At 36.5% G+C, this 21093-nt stretch overlaps 2 protein-coding genes across 3 annotated transcripts; one reads left to right on the top strand and one right to left on the bottom strand.

Annotated features, from left to right (window-relative positions):
- Positions 1-1608: 1608 nt before the first annotated feature.
- On the bottom strand, positions 1609-12800 carry LOC113673595 (rho GTPase-activating protein 24). The gene is made up of 14 exons (XM_027189998.2): positions 12759-12800; positions 11396-11766; positions 10085-10189; positions 9239-9341; positions 8802-8920; positions 7864-7984; positions 6983-7060; positions 6604-6738; positions 5984-6077; positions 5159-5255; positions 4458-4588; positions 3753-3838; positions 3239-3386; positions 1609-2691 (listed from the first exon to the last, which is right to left on the bottom strand). The coding sequence occupies exons 2-14, from the start codon at positions 11441-11443 to the stop codon at positions 2601-2603; spliced, it is 1356 nt and encodes a 451-aa protein (XP_027045799.2). The 5' UTR covers positions 11444-11766; positions 12759-12800; the 3' UTR covers positions 1609-2600.
- A 1451-nt stretch (positions 12801-14251) lies between these two features.
- LOC113673618 (transcription initiation factor TFIID subunit 7) lies at positions 14252-20362 on the top strand. 2 transcript variants are annotated; one of them, XM_027190028.2, is made up of 12 exons: positions 14252-14409; positions 14904-14976; positions 15712-15764; positions 16127-16207; positions 16706-16796; positions 16988-17046; positions 17512-17584; positions 17976-18015; positions 18279-18520; positions 18936-19054; positions 19590-19649; positions 19744-20362. In XM_027190028.2, the coding sequence occupies exons 1-12, from the start codon at positions 14335-14337 to the stop codon at positions 19768-19770; spliced, it is 993 nt and encodes a 330-aa protein (XP_027045829.1). In that variant the 5' UTR covers positions 14252-14334; the 3' UTR covers positions 19771-20362. The 2 variants fall into 2 exon arrangements, with proteins under 2 accessions (XP_027045829.1, XP_027045830.1); XM_027190029.2 differs by having other exon boundaries at positions 17991-18015.
- Positions 20363-21093: the final 731 nt, after the last annotated feature.

The following is a 21093-nucleotide window of genomic DNA, read 5'->3' on the forward strand; positions in this document are numbered from 1 at the left end:
CGTACCGTGAAAACTACGTCCAAAGTCCAATTAGAACGTACCCAATCATTGCACTGCATGAACACTAGGTAATTTTTCACGTGCTTGAATTGTATTTCACCAATCAACTTCCATTACCACGTATTCTAACCGCATTGTTCAACCCCACTGCAAAAAATTCACTCGGAACTAAATGTCACTGATGGTGAATTTTCCACGCAATTCTCCCTCGATTTGACTTTTTCAACGGATGAATTCGCTTTTAGCTACCTTGGGCTAGACCCAATCACGTGTTAATTCCTTTTGAACAGCCTAAATTTTATCGCGTATTTCACACACAGAGCAAAGTCCAGATAGGCAACAACCAATTAAGGAGCCCTCTTTGAAATAATATCCTTTTTCCTTGTTCAATATACCTTCACCTATTCGAGATTACCGTATATCTTAAGTTAGGGTCTATCAAAGATAGAGCAGAGTTTCAGTTTGCTTTTCTGAGTAAAATTACGTGGAGTTACATTTTCGAGGCAACTTACTGATGACGAATAATTTTGATTTTCTCTCTGTTAGAGGAACGGCAGCAAGCGTAGTCCCTTTTGCAACCGTTATTTGGTCTCGTCGCCCATCGCACTCTCTCTCCAATGGGTAGTAGACGGCGTTGTGTGACGAGACCAAACAACTGCTGCAAAGGAGAATGAGCGTAGCACCGATGCATTTTATTTTTATTTAGAAGTCTTCAGACAATAGAGACAATAGACCACAAAATACCTGTGTGAGTTCAGATAAATTAGGTTTTTTCCCCTTTCTCTTAAGTTGAAATGATGCGATATTTTTGTTCTTTTAAAAGTTATGCTCTTTTTCTGTTACAAAAATGAAAACATTAGGTACAGTGTCCCATCTCAACCCCTGCCAAAAAATAACTCTTGCATGCTACGCGTGCCCAAGTTCTTGACTGGATAAATGGCTGTACACCAGAGGGTAAGAGAGAAAAAAAAACCTTCCCTCAGTAAGAACTAGGTCAAAAACTCCGAAATTCCATCACCGTCATCACTTGTTTTAAACATTTGCTCGTGCCTATCTGAGCGATTTAGTGCGCTTTTCAGGGCCCTAATTTAATTTGGGCACACAAGTTAAAACCTTTATTACACTTATTTTGAAATCACTGGTGGTTCCTGTAATCTGATTGGCTCTAATTGATGCGATTTATTCACGAATCGCGCCATTTTTTGCTTTAAATCGTATCTTTTTCCCAGCCAACGAGGAGGCTACACTAAAAACAAAACAACCAATCAGATTTCAAGGCTTGTTTAAAGTAACCAATCAAATTGCATGAAAATGAAAGACAAGGAGTATCATGTGACAGATTTGGCCACTTTTGTTTCTTAACTCTTATTCCCCCCCCCCCCCCCCCCCCCAAAATGGACATGAATTTGATTTCAGACCGGCTCAGTACTGCATCAATAAAATATTTGAACTGACCAAGTCCTACATTTGGGCGATTTCAAAATGGATGTAATAAAGTGGTGATTGAACCTAGTGTCGTGCAATTTTGGTCTGAAATCACGCGTATGATTTCAGCCTAAATTGCACTCCATTCAGTGCAATTACTATTATAAATCAAGACTTCCACACTTTCCAGTACATAGACGCTCTTTTAATTCCAAGGGTTACGAACGACTAAATTTCCAGCAAGGGTTTAGGGCCATAATCATCATGTAAGTTGAACTAATATTGCTATGATTACCTGTGGAGGTTTAACTGTGTAAGATTGAGGCGCGTGTAACAAACAAGTGTTCGTTAATAGGAGCAATTACAAATTGAGAATTCCGGAGTATGCTGAAGATTGCAAATAAACTTCCCTACAAGTCTTAACCATTTCTATATGACCCCATTTAGGAATTAACCCTATCGATAGTTAACCTTTCGTATAAAATAAGCTTGAGAATTTTTGTACAAAAATAGATATACACAGTGATTAAAGGCTGCATTTCTTTTTCAAAAACAAAAAGGCAGAGGAAAAGTAAATTTAAAACCGTCTCAAAATACATTTTTCCCGCGTATCCTTCCCTTATTTCATTTTTCCCATCACATTTTTAAACCACGGCGATCAATAGGAGTTTCTTCCCCAAAAAGATATCTTTCTATCTTTCTTTTTAGCTAGCACAATGAGATTCTGAGCGATTTTGATTATCGATGCATTTATCGAATTCGGTCTAGTTTCTCGAAATTTTCAGGATTGATCAGCTGAATTAAATCAGGCAATATGATGATTTTCAGATCAATATCTCTTTGTCATTAAAATGAAATATTTCTAACTAATCTAACTTCACTCAGGACTTAAATTAAGTTCTACGAAGCATTGACGCTAAACATCAATGCAGTTCCTTAATCGCGCAACACATTCGGGGGGGGGGGGGGGCACAGAGTGCTGAGTGAGAGTACACTACGACTGCGAAGGAGACAACCATCTAAACTTCACGCGACTTCATCTTGGGTTTTGTATGTGGCTTTCCCGTTTGCTACACCGTCCATTGCGTACGGCAAGCCATGGCCTGAGTGATAAAACTTTTTGAAACAACAGATATTTCAGAGACATACATTGACTAATGTCAACACAATGAAGTCTAACTATTAGTTGGCTCCCAACTGCCATATTTGGCACAAAATTCCTCCATAGCGGCTTGCAGTTTTTCCAGACGGTCCTCAGCAGACTCTCTGTTGAACAAGGGAAACAAATCATTAAGATTTTCGGGAGCAATTAAAATCCACCATGAAAATTGAACATGGATTTGATGCTGCAAAACACAAGCACCTTCAAAACATGATTAAATTTCGAGAAACCCTTAAAGTAACAGTATGTCGTCCCGTGGACGTGTATCAGATTTAGTTTCAGTTTCTATAGACGTATATGTATGTCCCTAAACAACGAGCAATTTCAATGGTACATTTTTTCTGGCTGAAGGAACTAGCAGGAGAGCTTAAAAGTCACTAATTTTGGAAATTTCTTTCTTTATAGCCCTAAAAAGTACAACGACTATCTGGTTTACCATGTCTGTTTTCCCTGTCCTCCCCCCTTAAAAAAGTCAGCTTAAACTTGGTAATCAACTGCTTTGTCTAAAAGGGTAACATTTGTTAGAAGATTAAAGAAAGGACACGAACTTATTCAGGGAAGGGGGGGGGGAGGAGGGGTTATCGCGTTCACGATTCCTCTACTAATGATGGAAGATCTTCAGCAGTACAAAGTACCAAGCCAACAACTTACCGCGCTCTTTGTTCGTCTGCTAACCGCAACACCAGCATTTCGCGAACTTTCCTTTCTTGTTCAAGTTTTGATTGAAGATCCTTAATCTGCTGCTGCTGAAGTTCTAGTTCATTTTCCAATTCAAGCACCTGGCTTCGAGGATCTTCAGCTAAAACAGATTCAATGCTCTATTAGTCTTTTTAGAGGTATCATTTCCGCTGATAAGAATACACCTTAGTTAATAATTGTTTTTATCTTACACTGAGGTTTTCATTCTAATCAACAGCTGAGAATAGCTTAAAACTGGTAAGAGCTCGAAGAATGCGAAGAACTTCAATATCATCGATGCTACACATTACGAACCTGTGCGAACCTGGTATCTTAACAACCTCCACACAAAACGACTACGGTGTCTGGCGGTAAATAAGTTTAGAATCACTGACTTAACATCCCTCCATGTCCCACCCCTGTCCTCCCTTTCCCCTACTCCTTCATTACTCCTCCCTTACCCCTCCCCTCCTTACTAGGTACATACGTATATCGTCTTCATTATCAGGATAGCTGATGTCTACGCTTTTCTGAGTCCGGAGGGAGTCAGGATTAAAATCAATCAAATCGCCGCTGCAAATGAAAACAAACCATTTCACTATTTTACAGCTGGTGTTGATTCTTGTAATTTTCCACGTAGCTTGTAAATTGCGAGTAAACATAACTTTTATTAACATTTTGCATTCTGATTATCGGCTATTGGTTGTTAGGGTTCTTGTCATGAGCAGTGTCATGGCATAGCTGATAGATCAACGATAAACTTTGCATTATCATCATTCTGCACCACTTAGGAGCTTTGAGACCTTCCTCAAAAACTATTTAATGGAATTTCCCCATAACATGAGCATAAGAACAGCGATTGTCATATCACGCCCACTAATTCAAACTTGAATACTCTGGTCAACAACTGTGAGAAATGTTCGACTACAAAGAGGCAAAGCTGGTTTTTAGGCTCCCTGAATACAGCTGATCAGAGTCTTATAAAACTGTTTCTAGCCACCTGGAGTCAGCCGCATAAACGTCCACTAACGTTAAGTTTACGGAAAGGATTGCTGGCTTTTCGAAAGTTCCACACAGTGTGGGTGATACCGGTGGATCTCCGTCCTTCTAAATCGATGCTTTTCCTCTGACTTCCAAAATCGCTTCTCATTTATAATGTAGTAATGCCCAATGATAAGGAAGTTTACGTTACCTTGTGGTAGGCTGTCCAGGGGGTTGTACATCTTCAGTTTCGGGGAAAAACAACTGATGTTTTCTGATCAAGATACTGATCAGATCTGTTACTAAGTTTGTGCTCTCCATCATAACCCGAGGATCCTCTGACTGATAGAAAAACAAGACTTGCGATCAAATAGTTCACACCTCAAATGCCTATTTTCACAAAAATAACGTTTAATTTTTGAACCAACCACAGAATTCACATTCTCTTCATTTCCCATGGTACTGATAGAGAGAATTTGTTTGACAATCAGGAGCTTCTTAAATTGGTGATTATTTAATTTTCCCTAATAACTTTTACATTTGATTCAAGGGTTACCTCAACTGCTGAGGACAGGGAATGCATGGCATAGTTGGCTGGATTTAAATGTCATGAGAGACTAGTCTAGATGTCTACCTGAGAACTGTCTTCACACAGTGGATGGTGAGCACTGTAAGTCTAAGCCATTCAATCATTTTGCTAAAGTTACCTCAAGGGTCTGGTTGTTAATAATGAGTGGTACTTGAGTTATCTTGGACTGGTGCATGAACTGGAAATTTTTTCATGCCATTTTAGTCAAGTTTTAAAAAGCTTACATGCATAATTTATATAGATTTTTTGCTTTCCAACATGGTGTATATTCAGACTATAAAGTGAGTGCTTCTTTGAATCTTCTGGAAGATTATGTAACCTACCCCTGACCGCAGAATATTTGGTCCAAAAACCATTGCAAGGTTCCTTGGACCCATTTTGTTTTGTTCAGAGTGTTCTTGAACTTCAAATAAAAAGCGACTGAAAAAATAGAAAAGTAATGACTCAATGAATACTCATCTGACTTGCTAGCTGACAGAGAATCAAGCATAAAGCAGCATAAAAAGCTATGGTATATATAGATCATTGTTTAAGATTGCTGTCACAGCCTAAAAAAGGCAAAAAATGTGTTGTTGTTTCCAACAAATACAAAACATTTAATTACAACATGGACCTGCTCACTGAAAGTGTAAAAATATGATATTTGAAGAAAACATTACCATCCCAATTTCATCATCTGCCTAAACTTATATTTATGATCATAGTATGCAATCCTCTCCGATGTAATGCATTGCTTGTTTGTTATTCTAAAATCATGAAAAAAAGTCATAAATATACATGATTTTTTAATCCAAGATTTATAACTCCTTGGTCTATGAAAGGTCTCTTCTTCCAAGAATGTTTTCAGGAAGCAGGTCAGCCCTGCTATAAAGAAATTTCCTCTGTTTTGTTTCAATTTGATTACACTTGTAAAATCTTGGTGGGGAGGTTTGGAATATTTTTAAGTTCAATTAATCTATTTGGGTAAGAAAATGTTGAATTTTTAAAAAAATAGTTCAAAAGGACTCCTTCCACATGAAACAAGATACCCACTATGCACCCAATCCTTACAGCCTGTACATTAGGCTGGGCAAAAGATTGTTGGACTTGCTACTTGACAAAAGCTTAAGTGGAAAAATGCTCCACCAACACAACTCCACCAAACCTACCACAAATAGGCTAAAAGATGATAGTTTGGAAGTGGAAGAGTTTGTAGTTGTTTCTTTATTGCAGTGATCCCATCATCAACGTACATTTCATGGCCTGGTTGAAACAACAATTCAGAGCATGAGAAAAATCAAATACAGCATTACCCAATGTAAGATATTTTAATTGTTTCTTAGTGGATCCTTTGCATGTAGCTTTTGATTAATCAAATTCTATTGAACCTGTCTAGTAAACAAAATGCCAGCAAAGTTAGCTTTTAATGATCACAATTAACATTGACTCAGTCTACAATATAGTGTTCAGAAGTTAATATTGGAATTCTCTTCATACTGCAATTGATGCTTATAGCAATAATTGTTTTACTGTGATGTTTCTGTTAAATTTGTTTTCTCACAATCTAAATCTAATGCAGGCCATAGGGAGCACTGATAACCTAGAAATAAGTTTCAAATTATTGAAGTAATGAACCAAAATAAATGAAATTAAAAATTTGAAGTGATGAATTTTAATAGAGACAAATATTGTTATGGGACAATGGGAAGAACCTTGCTTGAGACGAGGCTGAGCACCAAACACATTATATGTCATAAACAAACTTGTATGTAATAATTGCTTAACTCACATCTTGCAGCAGTTAAAAACACCTCAAAGTAATCATAAGGTATGAGTGGTTCAGGGAGTTCTCTGAAGTATGACTTGAGCACTGATGCCACAGAATGAACTTCAGCTTTGTTGCTCATCAGCTCTGGAATCTCTCCTGTTCACAGGACAATTGTGCTTTCAAACAATGAAAAATAATTGTACCCAAGGATATGTGTGTACACACGCGTACACACATACACACACACACAATTAAGGGTCAATATACATTTACTAATGGGGGAACTTAACCTGCATATTTAAAATATAGATGCAGATTTTTATTTTTGGTGTAAATTTTGAAAATTTACATTAAATTTATATTATATGGTCTATACACAGGTTTCCATCATATCATGTACCTCTATTAAAGGCATCCTTCAGTTCTGCTACATTTTTTGCCTGGCCTGGCAATCTAAATAAACCCTCCTCAAACAAACCTTTGAAAATCAAAAGAAAAATGTGGTATGTTACATTTCACATTGATAATATTTTATATTTACAAGTTCATGTAACCAATTGTCAATGGTGAACACAAACAATAAATTTCAAGTAACTAGGGGCTGGGGCAACTTCAAAGAAACATTTTTTTCTATTCTCTACTTTTAATTACCTCCCCTCCATTTCTGTCAGATTTTATCACTCTTTTCTTTCAAAATTTCAATTTTGTTATATATCATGTCACTAGAAATTATCCCAGGGCATTCAGCTTCTGAAGCTTTAAACAAATGATAATGGCAATGAAATTTTCCATCATAAATGAGTGATAGACAAAACAAACATACTGATGATTAGAGGCCAAGAGCCTCAAATAACATGGTCACTATTTTGCGAAACACTTTGTGCATATGAAGTTTAACTCAGTCAACCTCATCACCTGAAGACGACTAGCAGTATGCAGTTGAAAAATTATGGTCCACATCCAATGTGGCCATATCTTAAGACAAACAATTGTACTTCTCTTTTGATAAGGAACTTTAATATTTTGAAGGAGAAAGGCTGAAGCATTCAAAAAGGTCAATTTTGATAGTAAATCCCTCTGATTATAACAACCTTTACAAACACTCGCCTTTGAAAACTCCCATTTAAACATGATGCGACTTGCCAACACTATGTCTGATAAAGTTATTTTATTCTTTCCAAAACAGAACTAGACCTGTATTTCCTCTTCTTCTGTCAACAAAAGACATCAACACCTTTTGAAGCTTCAACTTTTCAACTCTACTGCCTGCTTTTTTCTTACCATTTGTCTTGATAAAGTTTACACATTTGGAAACTATGAGAGGGACATATCCTCCTCCACGCCTGGCTTCAAACTTGACAGTTTCAGCCAAACTACGACCAAACATTCCACCTCCTACAGGCTGAAGGGGAGCATATATGTCATTAAGACCAAGTGTAAAGTTGTTTGTAGCACAGTAACTGAGTTCTACTAGTTCATACTATCTGTTTTAAACCTTTAAACCTCAAAATGGTTGAACATATAAATTAACAGCAGACAGTAACTTTGGAATCATAAGAATTAATCTAACTATTATCTCATGTGACATAATATCAGCCAAACAAGCACAAAAAATGCTGCAGTGAGGAGAGTGAAGGGGTAAAAAGTTGTGAAAATTGGACACCACCCAACTATTAACACTGACATAGATAACTAATTCAACACATTTGTCAGTGAAGTGTAATATTTTCAAGACAATTTAAGAGTTTTGGATTCAAATGTAACGCTAAGTAATACCAGAGTTTTACAAAATTGTTTTAACATTTGTGAGATTTTGGGGCTAAACTCCAAGGATACTCTCTCTGTGAGCAACATTTCCAAGGTGAAATTTATTAAAATTTTCATCTTAGATGAAACAGTATTTCTTTCATCAAAAGTCACTCAGTGTTTCATTTTAAGCTTTGAAAAACAAAGCAAAGTAAACAAAATAGGAAGTAATCAAGCAACAAAATTCTTACATGACACTAATGCACTAGCAGTTAAAACAGAAATGACAGGCAGCAAAAACATCCAAATGATACAAAAATACTTTGGCAAATGTAATAGGAGATAAGTTACTCTTTGAAGCAATGGAATGAAGTGAAAAGGGGACTTGACAATCAGATTAAATAACCTGATCATAAGATAACTATTGTCGCTGAATAACTATCATTAACTTAAAGTAATTTTACACAACTTACAGCATAAATTATTCTATTTATGGCTTGAATCCATTCATCCATTTCCTGTTGTGAAGATGCAATCAAGAGAAACGTATCATGGTTACTTGACACTGGTCGCCCTTCTCTGTTCTTCCCAGCTGAAATATAAATAATCACAATAGAAAGCATACATGCACAGCAATGACACAGTGAATTTCCAAGAAAATGATTACTGGTTCACAGAGATATTTTTATCTTTGCTTTTGGATTATGTGAACTGGAAACAATATTCTAGTCAAAGAAGAGTGACCAAAATACCAGATCATAAATTAAAAGGAAGAAGGAAGTGAATGAAGAAGGAAAGCAAGGAGATGACAAGGGAAGAAAGGAATGGACTGATTTTAAACTTGTCTACTTCTCCAATACATGTAGGAAGTCATTTTTTCACTACCATTGAAAAGAACTAATAAACTTACAAACAATTTCAAATTTGAATTTTCCAGGCTCTCCAGAATCAGGTGGGTGTCTAACAACCTCATTTCCTGGTAAAGGGATGGAAGCAATGGGTGTCTTTGGTTCCTAAGAGTGAAAAAGAAACATACACCTAAGTTATACAGATATCTTAACACTGACAAAAAAAGTTTGACAAAGCAATCATAATATTTCTGAGTACTCGCATGATTGTAAATTGTCCAATCCTGGTGGAGCAAGCATCACATTTTTATATCAAACTATAAATTAACAGTAAGCACTTGATTGATCAAAAAACACATGCTTTATCACCAAGTCTGGATGACTCTCTCTAAATAGGTACTATTTCACACATGTAACCCCTTAACTTCCACAAGTCATTACCATGCAGCCTCTCCTTACAATTCCAATATGCTATTTTTCCATCAGGTTATGAGAACACACAACACTATCAGCTTTAAACAAAGAATATTCCTGTCTAATGTACAATGAAATTTATAGTAGTCAGTTAGGAAAAATTTTCCTTGATAAGCATTTGTAATCAACAAACCCTTTAACTCCTTAGAATGATAAGCATCTAATTTATCCCAGAGGTATTACACCTGAATCAAACATTTGGGTCAAGAGAATAAAGGAAATGACTCCAACTTCAAGAAGCTCTTGATTGCTAAACAAATTCTCCATGAGAAATGCACAGAGAAAAGTGTAAAGAACTTGCATGTTGATATTACAGTGTAAAGGGTCAAGCCTTTCCTCCTTTAATCATTGTGTGCTATATGTATGACTGTACAAAGATAACCAAGTTTAATAGGATAGCTTTGGGAAAATTACATGGTTCACCATATACTCACATTATTGTCTCTGAAATAATACAGCTGATCTCCTTTCAGTTCAAACCATCTTGATCTCAAGTTTCTGTATCTGCCACCTTGCTTACGCAGCCAGCCACAGTGTTCCTACCAACAACATATCAAAAATTTTCAGCAATTCCTCCAAGAACTGCATAATATAAGCCCTGTGATGAGTTGTTACCTTAAATGATCAATCAGAAAACAGACACACAGTTCATCTTATAGACCAGTTGTTTCCTTTGTTTTGCCAAACATTGCGCATGGTTTTGAAAATGCAGATAATGCCTACATGCCTCCCTTCCAATTTTCCTTTTCCAGACCCCCAACAGTTTTGCCATTCTGATCTTTCTTTGACCTTCTCTACTGACTGATTGCTGGCCACAGGCTCATACATTAAGAACAATTCACCTTACTTTGTTTATCACACCAAGACAAAACTTCTATCTGTTCAGTACTATTGTCTCCTCTTTGAGATGGAGAGGAGTTGCTGCATAAATTTTTTTCACTAAAGAGTATCAGGAGGAAGTAGCTTGCAACGATTCAAATTTCAGTCCATTTATCAACTACCAATTGATCATCACAACACTAATGGACAAAGTACAACCATTAAGAGCAGGGGTTTTAATGAAAGCTGGTTACTGGCAGTCTACCCCTGCCTGTAAGACTTCTAACCACTGTCTGTTTAGCATGCCTCTAAAACCTCCCAAGGGAAAAGAGGCCTTAAAGCCAATGTACCAGGCAAAGACACCTAACACACCATCAAAAGCCACATAGAAAAAGTTATTGAAACCCCTGATTAAGAGTTAATGCGCATTTCATCAATCTTTCGTTCAAAACAGTGAGTAAGGGATGTGAACAGTTGACCCTGCAGTTGAAAGTTATTCTGTTTTGATAATAACACGATGAAATGAAGTTAACTTTGGAGTTGGTTCACTTTTCTGAATGCGCCTACACTGTTTTCCAGGAGCACACATATTTCATATAGATTACTCCAAATGTTTTCTGACATTAATAAATTAAAGCTTAGGCTTCAAATGCAACTGAGTATTCGACACATTTCTCGAACAACGTCCTCGGTTTGATGCTCGACAAACGTCCCCTTTAAGGGTCAAGCGACGACTTCTACAGAACCAAAGCACGAATCGAAGAAAACATTGTACAGAATGATATAAACGAATAAATGAATAGACACAAGAGCTATGAGGAATGTATGATATCCTTACATCGGCTAGGACTTCTCAATTTCTGTCTAGATCTTTCCACGATCAATTTCACTTTAAAAGTTTAAAACAGTACGTTGGTAGAACTTACTATCCTTTGCTTATGACCTCTAGCGGGTGGTATGGGCTGCTTCTGCATACCGGCACCAAAACCTATGAACCAATACTTCAAACTACATATACAAGGCGATTGAAGAACCAAAGTGGAGCAGCCATGTTGAAAACGCCTCTATTCCTTATACTGAAGGCCTGGGAACTAACTATCAACAGACCAATCAAAACAGAGCTCCATATGGCGCGCTGAGAGAAAATCAAGAAATTCTCTGAAATCGTTTGAAGACGGAATCGTCGGGATAACTGCAGAGTGACCTGGGCAATAACTTTCGAGGATCGACTTCCTTATTAGCGTAGGAGAAGGAGGTTGCTTAGTTGCGAGGTACTCTGCAGTTGGTCATAGTAAATCTAAAAATCGAGAGATGAATAAAGGGGTAAGTTTCTAAAAAAAACTACAGTGCTGTGTCAGTTGCGGTATATCAAGATAATTTGGTTTTATCAACTAAGTTGATAATGTTAGTTGACGTTTCCACCGTAAACCCTTCGTCTGAGAAAATGATATTTACAAACCGATAGTTAATTTTCATGCCTAAACTTAAACAATTCGTCGACTGTAAGAGGAAAATAATGTTGGACATCTCTTGGTTATTTCCCCTTAAGTTTTGACTTATATTGATATAATATCTCTTGTAATAATGATTAAACGTTTGCAATTAATTATATAGGAAGGCTGCGAATGCAGCTATGAAAACTCATCTTTGTTAAGTCTTTTCAGTCGCCCGATGAAAAAGTTTGTTGCTGTGATTTTATTTGTCTGTCCTTGTGTTATTCAATGTTACTGTATTTCACTTTCACTGGTGGAAAACTTATCTGTTAGTCAAGCAATGGACGGTACTCTCTACCAATTTACTGGCGTAATGACCCACACAGGATGTTGGCAGAACACGAAAAAAATTTGTAAATCATGAACCAGCGACGAGTGGTTTATAAACTTGGCTCGTGTTCTCTCGACTTTGTGTGTTATCACTCTGGTAAACTGATAGAAACTGCGGTTTACTGCTTTTACAAAATAAACTTAAATGTTTATATTTTCTATAGGTGCAATAAACGATAGGTTTTTGATCTACCAGGGTGCTCGTATTATCTCAGCTTTTTTTTTCAATAAACACAGCTGCCTGTTTATCTGGCAAGTAAGCATGAATTTCTTTATGTACAATGAAAAGAAAATTTCGTTTACACTAAAACCTGGTGAAGTTCCCCTGTAGCTTTTTTCAATGTGAGGTCGTCTGCATCCACAGAATCAGAGCAGTCTAAAATATAAGCTCAGTACTTCTGACTCTGACGTTGCATTTTAAATTCCGATACAAAGAAGCAAAAAAAAGAGAGAGACAATCTTTTACCTTTTGATGCGTATTTTCAACAATGTGAGTGATGTCATTGAGAATGTGAAACATCAGGAGTCCCTGGGCCCTGGAAACATAACTTATGACCTATCAGGAACCCGAGAGCAAAGAGGAATAACGAAATTTTGTCGGTTGTACTACATCGAGTGTAAGTTAAATCGATTAGAAGACATGTGCTTCCTTCATAATTCGCCTTAGTTCTTCTGTTACAAGTTATCTCTAAACACTGCCAGAAGAAAATCAATGTCAAACCAAGATAGCTGGCTGTGAACGTCTAAAGTCAAATTTTTTCCGAAGTTAATCTATCAAAATTTGTCTCCCCATTGCATTGAAAAACTAAAAGAAAAAGATCGACTTCAAATAGAGCAAACTCTTGGCACTGAAGTGTCGCATGGTGAGAGCCTGTAGCAAATGATAATCTGACGAACTTCGCTACTTACCGAATTCTGGAGAACATTGAACCAACCGACCCCCATTCGTTCTAGTTCTGCGACAGTTTGCGTGTAACCTAAACTATCAAAAAGCAATGGAAAAATAAATGGGTGAAAGTAAAACGAGGGAGTCATTGTTGTATTTATAGATTCGAAACAAAAAAATACAATATGATAATTGAATTCATTTTCGTGAGCATAGGACAACAAGAGAAAAAATGATTGGTCTAGCTCCAAAACAAATGATGGTATGGTTTAGGGAGACTGCAGATACCTATATCTCGGTTTCCGGGTTTTTGTGTCAGTGCCAGAGATGGAATCATTCATGAGACGAAACAACCTGGGCAAAACTATCGACGGAAATCGATGCCATGTAATTAAATGACACAGAAAGATAGAAAAAAAAGTCGTTTTCATGTCATCTTGAAAATGACCGATTTCTTCAGGTTGTTCTTCAGCAATTCATTTGTTACTGCATATTTGATAATCTGTATCCTCAAACTTTAAAGCCCACAAAATAAAATTATATCAAAATTTTCTTACTGCAAGGTGATTCAAAGTAATTTCCAAAATCAGTCTTTGATATTGTATTAAGTTACTTACGGCTTTTGGTCCCCGTCCGGAGAATAGATTTGTGGTCTACTGTTTGTTTGTTTGTTCTTAAACTCATCGTTAGAATACTGGCGGTAAGTAAGACGTGGTGGGGAAACATGGAACAAACCAAATTGTCAAATTCTCGGCGATGATTTGTGAAAATGGTCGCAGTCACTACAGAAAATTTGAAAAAATGAGAGTAAAGGTCGCTTTGAAAGGACTTTTCAATGAAGTTAGAGGCAAATTATTCGCAACTGAGTTAATCATTATTGACAGAAGAAGTGGAGGCCTTTTAACGAAAAATCGAACACTAGTTTAAAACCCTGAGCAAATGTTCCTCTCATGTTATATTTTTTTCTTCTTCTCGTTTACTTCAGCCTTGAAATAATGAGGAGGAAATTGCTCATGACAACCTTATTACGCATCAAGTGTTCCCTGATCCCCGTAGTCCGATCTCAGTTCTTAAAGTAAGCCTTTGCGTGACACATACTCGGCTGGGGCACTGGAAAGCATACTTCCCAGACTTGAGTAATAGCGGACTGACCACCATGTCTCAGGTGCCCTCGAAGTCACGGAGTGACGGAAGCGAATTAGAAAACCAGGTTATTTTACGTGTTCCTCAGGTAAAATTAGTCGGTGAATATAGTTTAACCTCATAGCCATGATAAAGACAGGTTAAATCTTACCTTGTCAAAAATTGGGCAGGCCACCACGAAATTATTTTACTGAGCTTCCAATATGGACCTAAGTGGGATCAACTAGATGTATAGGGAGGGTCCTCCAGAAAGGTGTTTGCACAGGGAAAAAGCATCTTTATTACTCGTATTTACCATTAATCCTAACGAATAAGTAACCAGAATTTGTAGTTATTGAATTATTTGTGGAGTTTTCCTATCTTTTGTCAAATTTTAATGGACTCCTTGATTAGACTTAGGTTGAACCCTAGACTTCACTATGCATGCAGTTCTTTGCTAGAGAAAACAACGACTCATCTTGGGACCAAGGCTTTGTTTTTAAAGGGTTTGGGATTATACAAAAATCTTTCCAGCTCCTCTCTCTAATTAGAAACTTTAACCATGTAATGAGATAGGCCAAACATTTTTTGTTTAATCACTAGGCATATGCCTCTCCTCTGCGTCTTGCAATCCAAAACGGTACACTGAAGGATAGACTTTCAATTGAACTTCAAGGTCAGTTTACAGTAAATTATGTGACCGTTGTTGTAAGTTGTATTTACAAGTGACTGTTAGTTGCTTAGGATATTACTTAATAAAATTAAAGCAATTAACACAATTTACTGATACTCAGTAAATCACAGTATTAAGACTTCTTTTCCATATTTGAAAATTGATCTTTTTTTAACCCTTTAGCTCCTAAGATCTGATTTGTTAATCCTCTCCTTTAGTCGCTACATATTTCCTTGTAAATAAGTGACAAAAATTTGGTGTCAGATCAAAATAACAACTTCCACCTGATAGGTTTGATTATTCTCATTACCTGTTTGCTGAATGATGTATGGATATAGTAGGGAGAAGTTACACATCAATCACTTCTTGGAGTTGAAGGGTTGTGATGATTTATTGATTGATGAATTGAAAACACAAAAATGATACTCCTTGATTTTGATTGACAAGTTGAAATTTTATCAATTTATGTTCTATTTATTCTTGTTATTTATCAATTCACTGTCCTAAACTAGTGCTGGAATATAAATAGAAATCAATGTAATATACAGTTTGTTTTCATTTAAATATATTCAAAGCATTTATGATTTCCTAGATGAATTATATGGATAGAGACGGCTCTGTGTCCAGTGTTTTTAATAACTAACTATATTTGAGAGAGCCATGTTTGTTATGTTTCAAGTCAGTGAATGTCATAAGTTCAGTCTAATGAGGCATTGCTTATTTTTGATATTTCTACAGCTGACTTCAGGCATGCAACAGTGAGATTTGATGGGGCAGCCCTATCAGCTAAAGTAAGATTGTACCTTCTAATTTTATCTGATTATTGCTTAAGTTTTTATCTATTTTTGTTTTGTTTGTTGAAGATGCTGCAAAAATGAGTAAACGTCCAGATGTATATGCCAAAGCTTTCAGAAATCCCCAAACTTTCCAAATCTGATATGTTTTGGGACAAAAATTTCATTTTACTGGTAATGATATGGCAGTAAGTTGGGGACTGATTAGTCTCTGGAAGAGTGTTTTATAAAAAAAAAACATGACTTTGACTTTGTGTATGATCAAAACTTGGAGAATAACTTTGTATTGCCCTGATAGTAGTAGCCTTTTACTGCATCTGAAAATTGTTAATGTTCTCACATGCCTCTTTTTTTGATAGTTAGTAGATCTGCCATGTGTGATAGAATCCCACAAGACAGTGGACAATAGGAGCTTTTACAAGACAGCAGATATCTGTCAGGTACTAAGGTTGCAACTTATAAAAATCTCTGTGTTCATCAAGATTGTAAAAAAGAAAAGATGGTCACTTGACCTAAACTGTGTGGGTATGTCTGCATATAGTCAGGTTTCAACTACTCTGAATTTCACCAACCTGGAGTTTGTAAGCTCTGACCACCTCCTCTTAAGATCTTGTGTCAGATGTGTGGAAACCTGATGCGTTTGCATACGTGCTACCCTTTTTTAAAGTGATTGGGAGATGAATTTTAAAATGCTGATGTCTCAAAATAGGGCCATCTGCCATTCAGAATTATCACTTCCCAGTTGATAACTGATCAGCCAAGTTATATTTCATTTGTGTGTAGAACTGTAAGTGGTAACTTTTGGTTATATAAATTCTAATCTCTGAATACTTTTTGAGTGTTACAGAGTACATATTAAGTTCTGTAGATACCTGTAATTGTATATACACTAATATACATCCATATATAAGGCACTTTTCTTGTTATTTGCTTTTTAGATGTTAGTTTGCTGTGAGGATGATAACCAAACGGATGATGAAGATATTTCTCCTAAGAAGGAGTCCAAGAGATTTATTTGGAATCATGGAAGTATGTTCATTTATGATTATTTATTGATGACTGAGTTGCCTGAGCTTTCATGTGGAAGGACTCATAAAAGAACTGTTGTGGTAGATTGAATGACTGATGTTTGAATAACTTGAGCAACTTCAGTAATATCTCTGATGCTTTGCTGAAATTGTTAAACGCACTAACTTAAGTGAATCTTTTAATCCTTCAAGTTACTGGTCCACTGAAGAATGTACGCAAACGACGATTTCGAAAAACTGCTAAGAAAAAGGTCTGTTCTTGTGGTAGTAAGACACATTAAAATTGATAATGGACTAGTAAATAATTAATATAGTATGAACTACCCATTTCAATAATCTCAGCGTATTGTTTTGTTGAGTGCAATAAAGCATGCATCACCATATCATGCAAACATGGGTATGAAGGGGCTGATGGGAGGCTGATGAGAGGTCAAAGGTGTGGAATAGTTTTTTAACAGTTTTTAGCATGCTCATTGCTGTGTTTCCTACTGCTTAGTTTCACAGAAAATATCAGCGTATGACAATATGTGATACTCAGTAATACTAGATTCTGTGTACAACATATGAGCTTAAGGCCTCTATAAAATAATTATTTTGAAAACTGCCTAGCACTTTAAATTTGTGACTCTTTCCCTGCAATGTTAAATTAATTATTTTTTTGTAACATGTAGGGGTTATGCATTAAGCTTTAAACCAATGAATTTTGTTTTCAATAGATTGTGGAGTCACCAGAAGTTGAAAAGGAGGTCAAGCGTTTGTTGAGGACTGATTTGAGTGCCTCTCATGTGAATATCCTTTCCATCAAATTAACTTATCCTGTGGATTTACTTTAAATTACCAAGCAGATTTAAGACTATGATATTCATGAACAGTCTCCAAGAGGAAAAGATGATCAAATTTTATGTCTGCCAGAGATTTATCCACCCAGTATTTTTCCAATATGTGGATCCCTAGGCATGGGTGTTTCAAGGACTCTGTAGCTACTTTATTAGCCAACACAGTTCCCCATGTCTTGTGCCTTATGATTTTTGTGGGGGGCTTGGAAAAGTTTCTCACCAGTATTCAAGGTTATCTAATGGGGTCATCTATAAATACAACAGTTACTGGCGGTATGGTAACAAAGAAGGCTTTTCTGTATTTTATTTACAATTGTAGAATATTGTTTCTTGACTTTCTGTATGTTTTGAGGTCTTACAAGATGAAGAGAAACAAGATGAAAGGTAAGTGCTACATTATCACATACAAGAACACATGTTTTGCATAGATATAATTGTTAAATTATGAAATATTTCAGATGTTGTAACCCCCCCACTCCATGGAGTGAGCAGAAGGAAACTGCTTTCTTAAGTGTGTGATATAACAGAGCAATTTAACCATAATCAAATTTGTTAGTTTAGTGTGCTGTAAGTACCATATCTTTTTCAGGGAGGTATTTTTCTTGCTGGTACTAAAGTTTAATGTTGATTGAATTGTATTGGTGTAGTCTTGTATCAGATGCTGAATTACTGAACACCTCAATGCCTTCACCTCTATCTTTAACACAAACTGAGGAGCAAGATGGAGGTAGTGAAGACGAGGACAGGAATGAACTGTTTGCCATTCTCCAAGAAGCAAGTAGTGATGAAGAGCCAGAAGGTGATGAGGATGCTGCTGATACACAGGAAGATGATGCAGATGATTTAAATGTTAATGTAGACATTGAAGATGATACAAATGAATTAAATGGTAAGTCTACTTTTGCCAAACAGCAAAATCAAATCAATCAACAAAATGGAAACATGTTGTGGTTTCCTTGTGAGGCTGTTCATTTGAGAAACAAGTAGTTAATTTACATATTAACTATATATCTATAGTTAATTTTAAGTGGATTTCTTTGGCCACTTTGTGGAAGGGTCTTTAATTTGTAACTTCCTGGTTATATTTGTCTCTCTGATATACCAGTATTCCCAGTTTTAATGTCATACTTGGCCCACTTCCTTGTTTTTAATCTTTGGTTGCAACATTAGACATCACTGTTGTTCAGATGGTAAATCCCAGTGATAACTGTTAAAAACTTGTTAATAAAGCAGGAAGGTGGTTTGAAAGCTGCCCTTGAACCATGTACTTTGAAGCTTGTTTTTTCTTTTTATCTAATTTGCAGTAGGTAAAGACAATTCTAAGTCTGAGATACATTCTGCAAGAGAGAAGCTTAATGAGATCAGGGCAACTATAACAGAGCAGGAAACTAGGGTGAAAGAAGCCTCTAACTTATTTCTCAAGGTACCATGTCAGGACTCTGTTCTTGGCAGTCTTTGTCATATAATGTCATATAATTAGGAACCTTGTAGTGAAGATTTAATTTTTCATTTAGTTTCCTGTATCTCAGTGTAATGGGTAAACCCTTCATTTATGAAAAAAAGGCTTTTTTTTGGACCTGAAACTCATTGACTAGTTTCTTGATGAGCTCAAATAGGCTTAATTTGGCTGGCCCAGCTAACTAGGGTTGAGATGGAATGAACCAGAATGAAGAATGCAAAGAAATGTAATTGTAAAATGGGTAGATCCTTCCACTTCATTGTGTAGATTTTCCATTCTCATTTATATTTTCTTGTGAACTTTTGCAACAGTAACTGGCCAATTGGATGGATAATCACAGCCACAAAAAGATGTAGAAAGAGGAATAAAGGTTAAAAACACAGAGAAGTCAATAGAGGGATAAGAAAAACATCAAAGAGGGGATGGGTGTAGCAAATGGATCGAATTAGTTTGTTCATTCCGTGAAGGTTCATATGACCTTAATTTTTTCTTTGTATAGCTACGATTTGAGAAAGTTCTTGAAGAACTCAAGTCAAAGGAAAAGGATCAAGAGCAGGAGGTAATGACTACTCTCTTTTTTCATTGTTGTTAGCTATTTGAACTTTTTTTTGCCAATATATTTTGATTTTTCTTTATTGTTTCTTCCTGGACAGCTTCTTAGATTGGAGAGCCAAGTTTAGGATTTTGGTCAATGTCAGGCTATAAAGGAGTTAGATTTTTATGTCATCTTTGTGAAGTCTACAGTATACAGTCCATAACAACCTTGTCAACTACACTTTATGAATCCAAAGGACCTCTCACTGGTGGGGATTTATTATGGAAAATGACTGAATGATGTACAGTAACTTGGAAAAGGATACAGGAGCAGTTCAAGTAGACAATCTAAGCCAAAACATCCTCTCTGATAATGGTGGCCCATCAGCTTCATTTGCATGACACTCACTTATCATTAGATTTCTTACTATTTATTCAATGTGGATTAAGCCTTTCAGTTCCCAGCTCCCAAGTAAGCAATGGTTTTGTCCTGAAAGTCTTTAGTGACTGTTTGGTAGGTTTTCTGCGAGATGTACTGTCCAGAAAAACAGCATTTCCTTTACCATCAGGTGTGATTAATAGAATAGATGGATGTGTTGCCTGCTTTCAGAGACTCTTTTCCTTCTTGATCAAAAATTATCCTGTTTGAGCTCAAACTGAAAAGGGAATATGCTAATGAATACCAGGCTCTAAATTAAAGGCTATCAAATCAATAAAAGCAATGATACATCCTTTAAAGAGTATCTCTGTGTTCCTTAGACAAAAACTTTATACTTAAAATTAAAAACTGAATTACGTGACTTCAGAAGGGTTCTTGCATTTTAGGAGTTGCTTGTTGAATATTGTGTTAACCCTTTAACTCCCAGAAGTGATTCACATGTAACTTCTCCCGACAATATCCACCCACTATCAAGCAAACAGGTCACGAGAGTTCTCACATATATCAGGTAAAAGTTATCTTGATCTGAGTTAAAGGGTTAATGCCAATACGTGTTGTTTTCCAAAGATTTCATGTTTATTCACACTAAAGCTTTTTAAGGATGTGAAATACATCTTGACCTGTTTTGTCCACTACATTGCCAACTGGTCCAATCTTGTCTATTTTTTGAAATGAACTTTCACATATACGCCTGGTTAGCTCAGTTGGTAGAGCGCCAGTCTGCTGTGCGGGAGGTCGAGGGTTCGAGCCCCAGACCGGACCAACACTCAGGGTCTTAAAATAACTGAGGAGAATGTGCTGCCTTTGTAATTGTACCAGCAAATGGTTAGACATTCAAGTCTTCTCGGATAAGGACTATAAACCGTAGGCCCTGTCTCCTACATCTTCAGTGTTACATGGTCAGGAGGGGACGTTAAAGAACCCACACACTTGTCGAAAAGAGTAGGGGGCGTAGTTCCCGGTGTGGTGGTCTATCTGTTGTTTCATTGTACATTTCATGCATAGGCTGGGTGGGTGAGTGAGATCAAAT

This window comes from Pocillopora damicornis, chromosome 13, assembly GCF_964200805.1.
Source record: "Pocillopora damicornis chromosome 13, jaPocDami1.2, whole genome shotgun sequence".
Lineage (NCBI taxonomy): Eukaryota > Metazoa > Cnidaria > Anthozoa > Scleractinia > Pocilloporidae > Pocillopora > Pocillopora damicornis.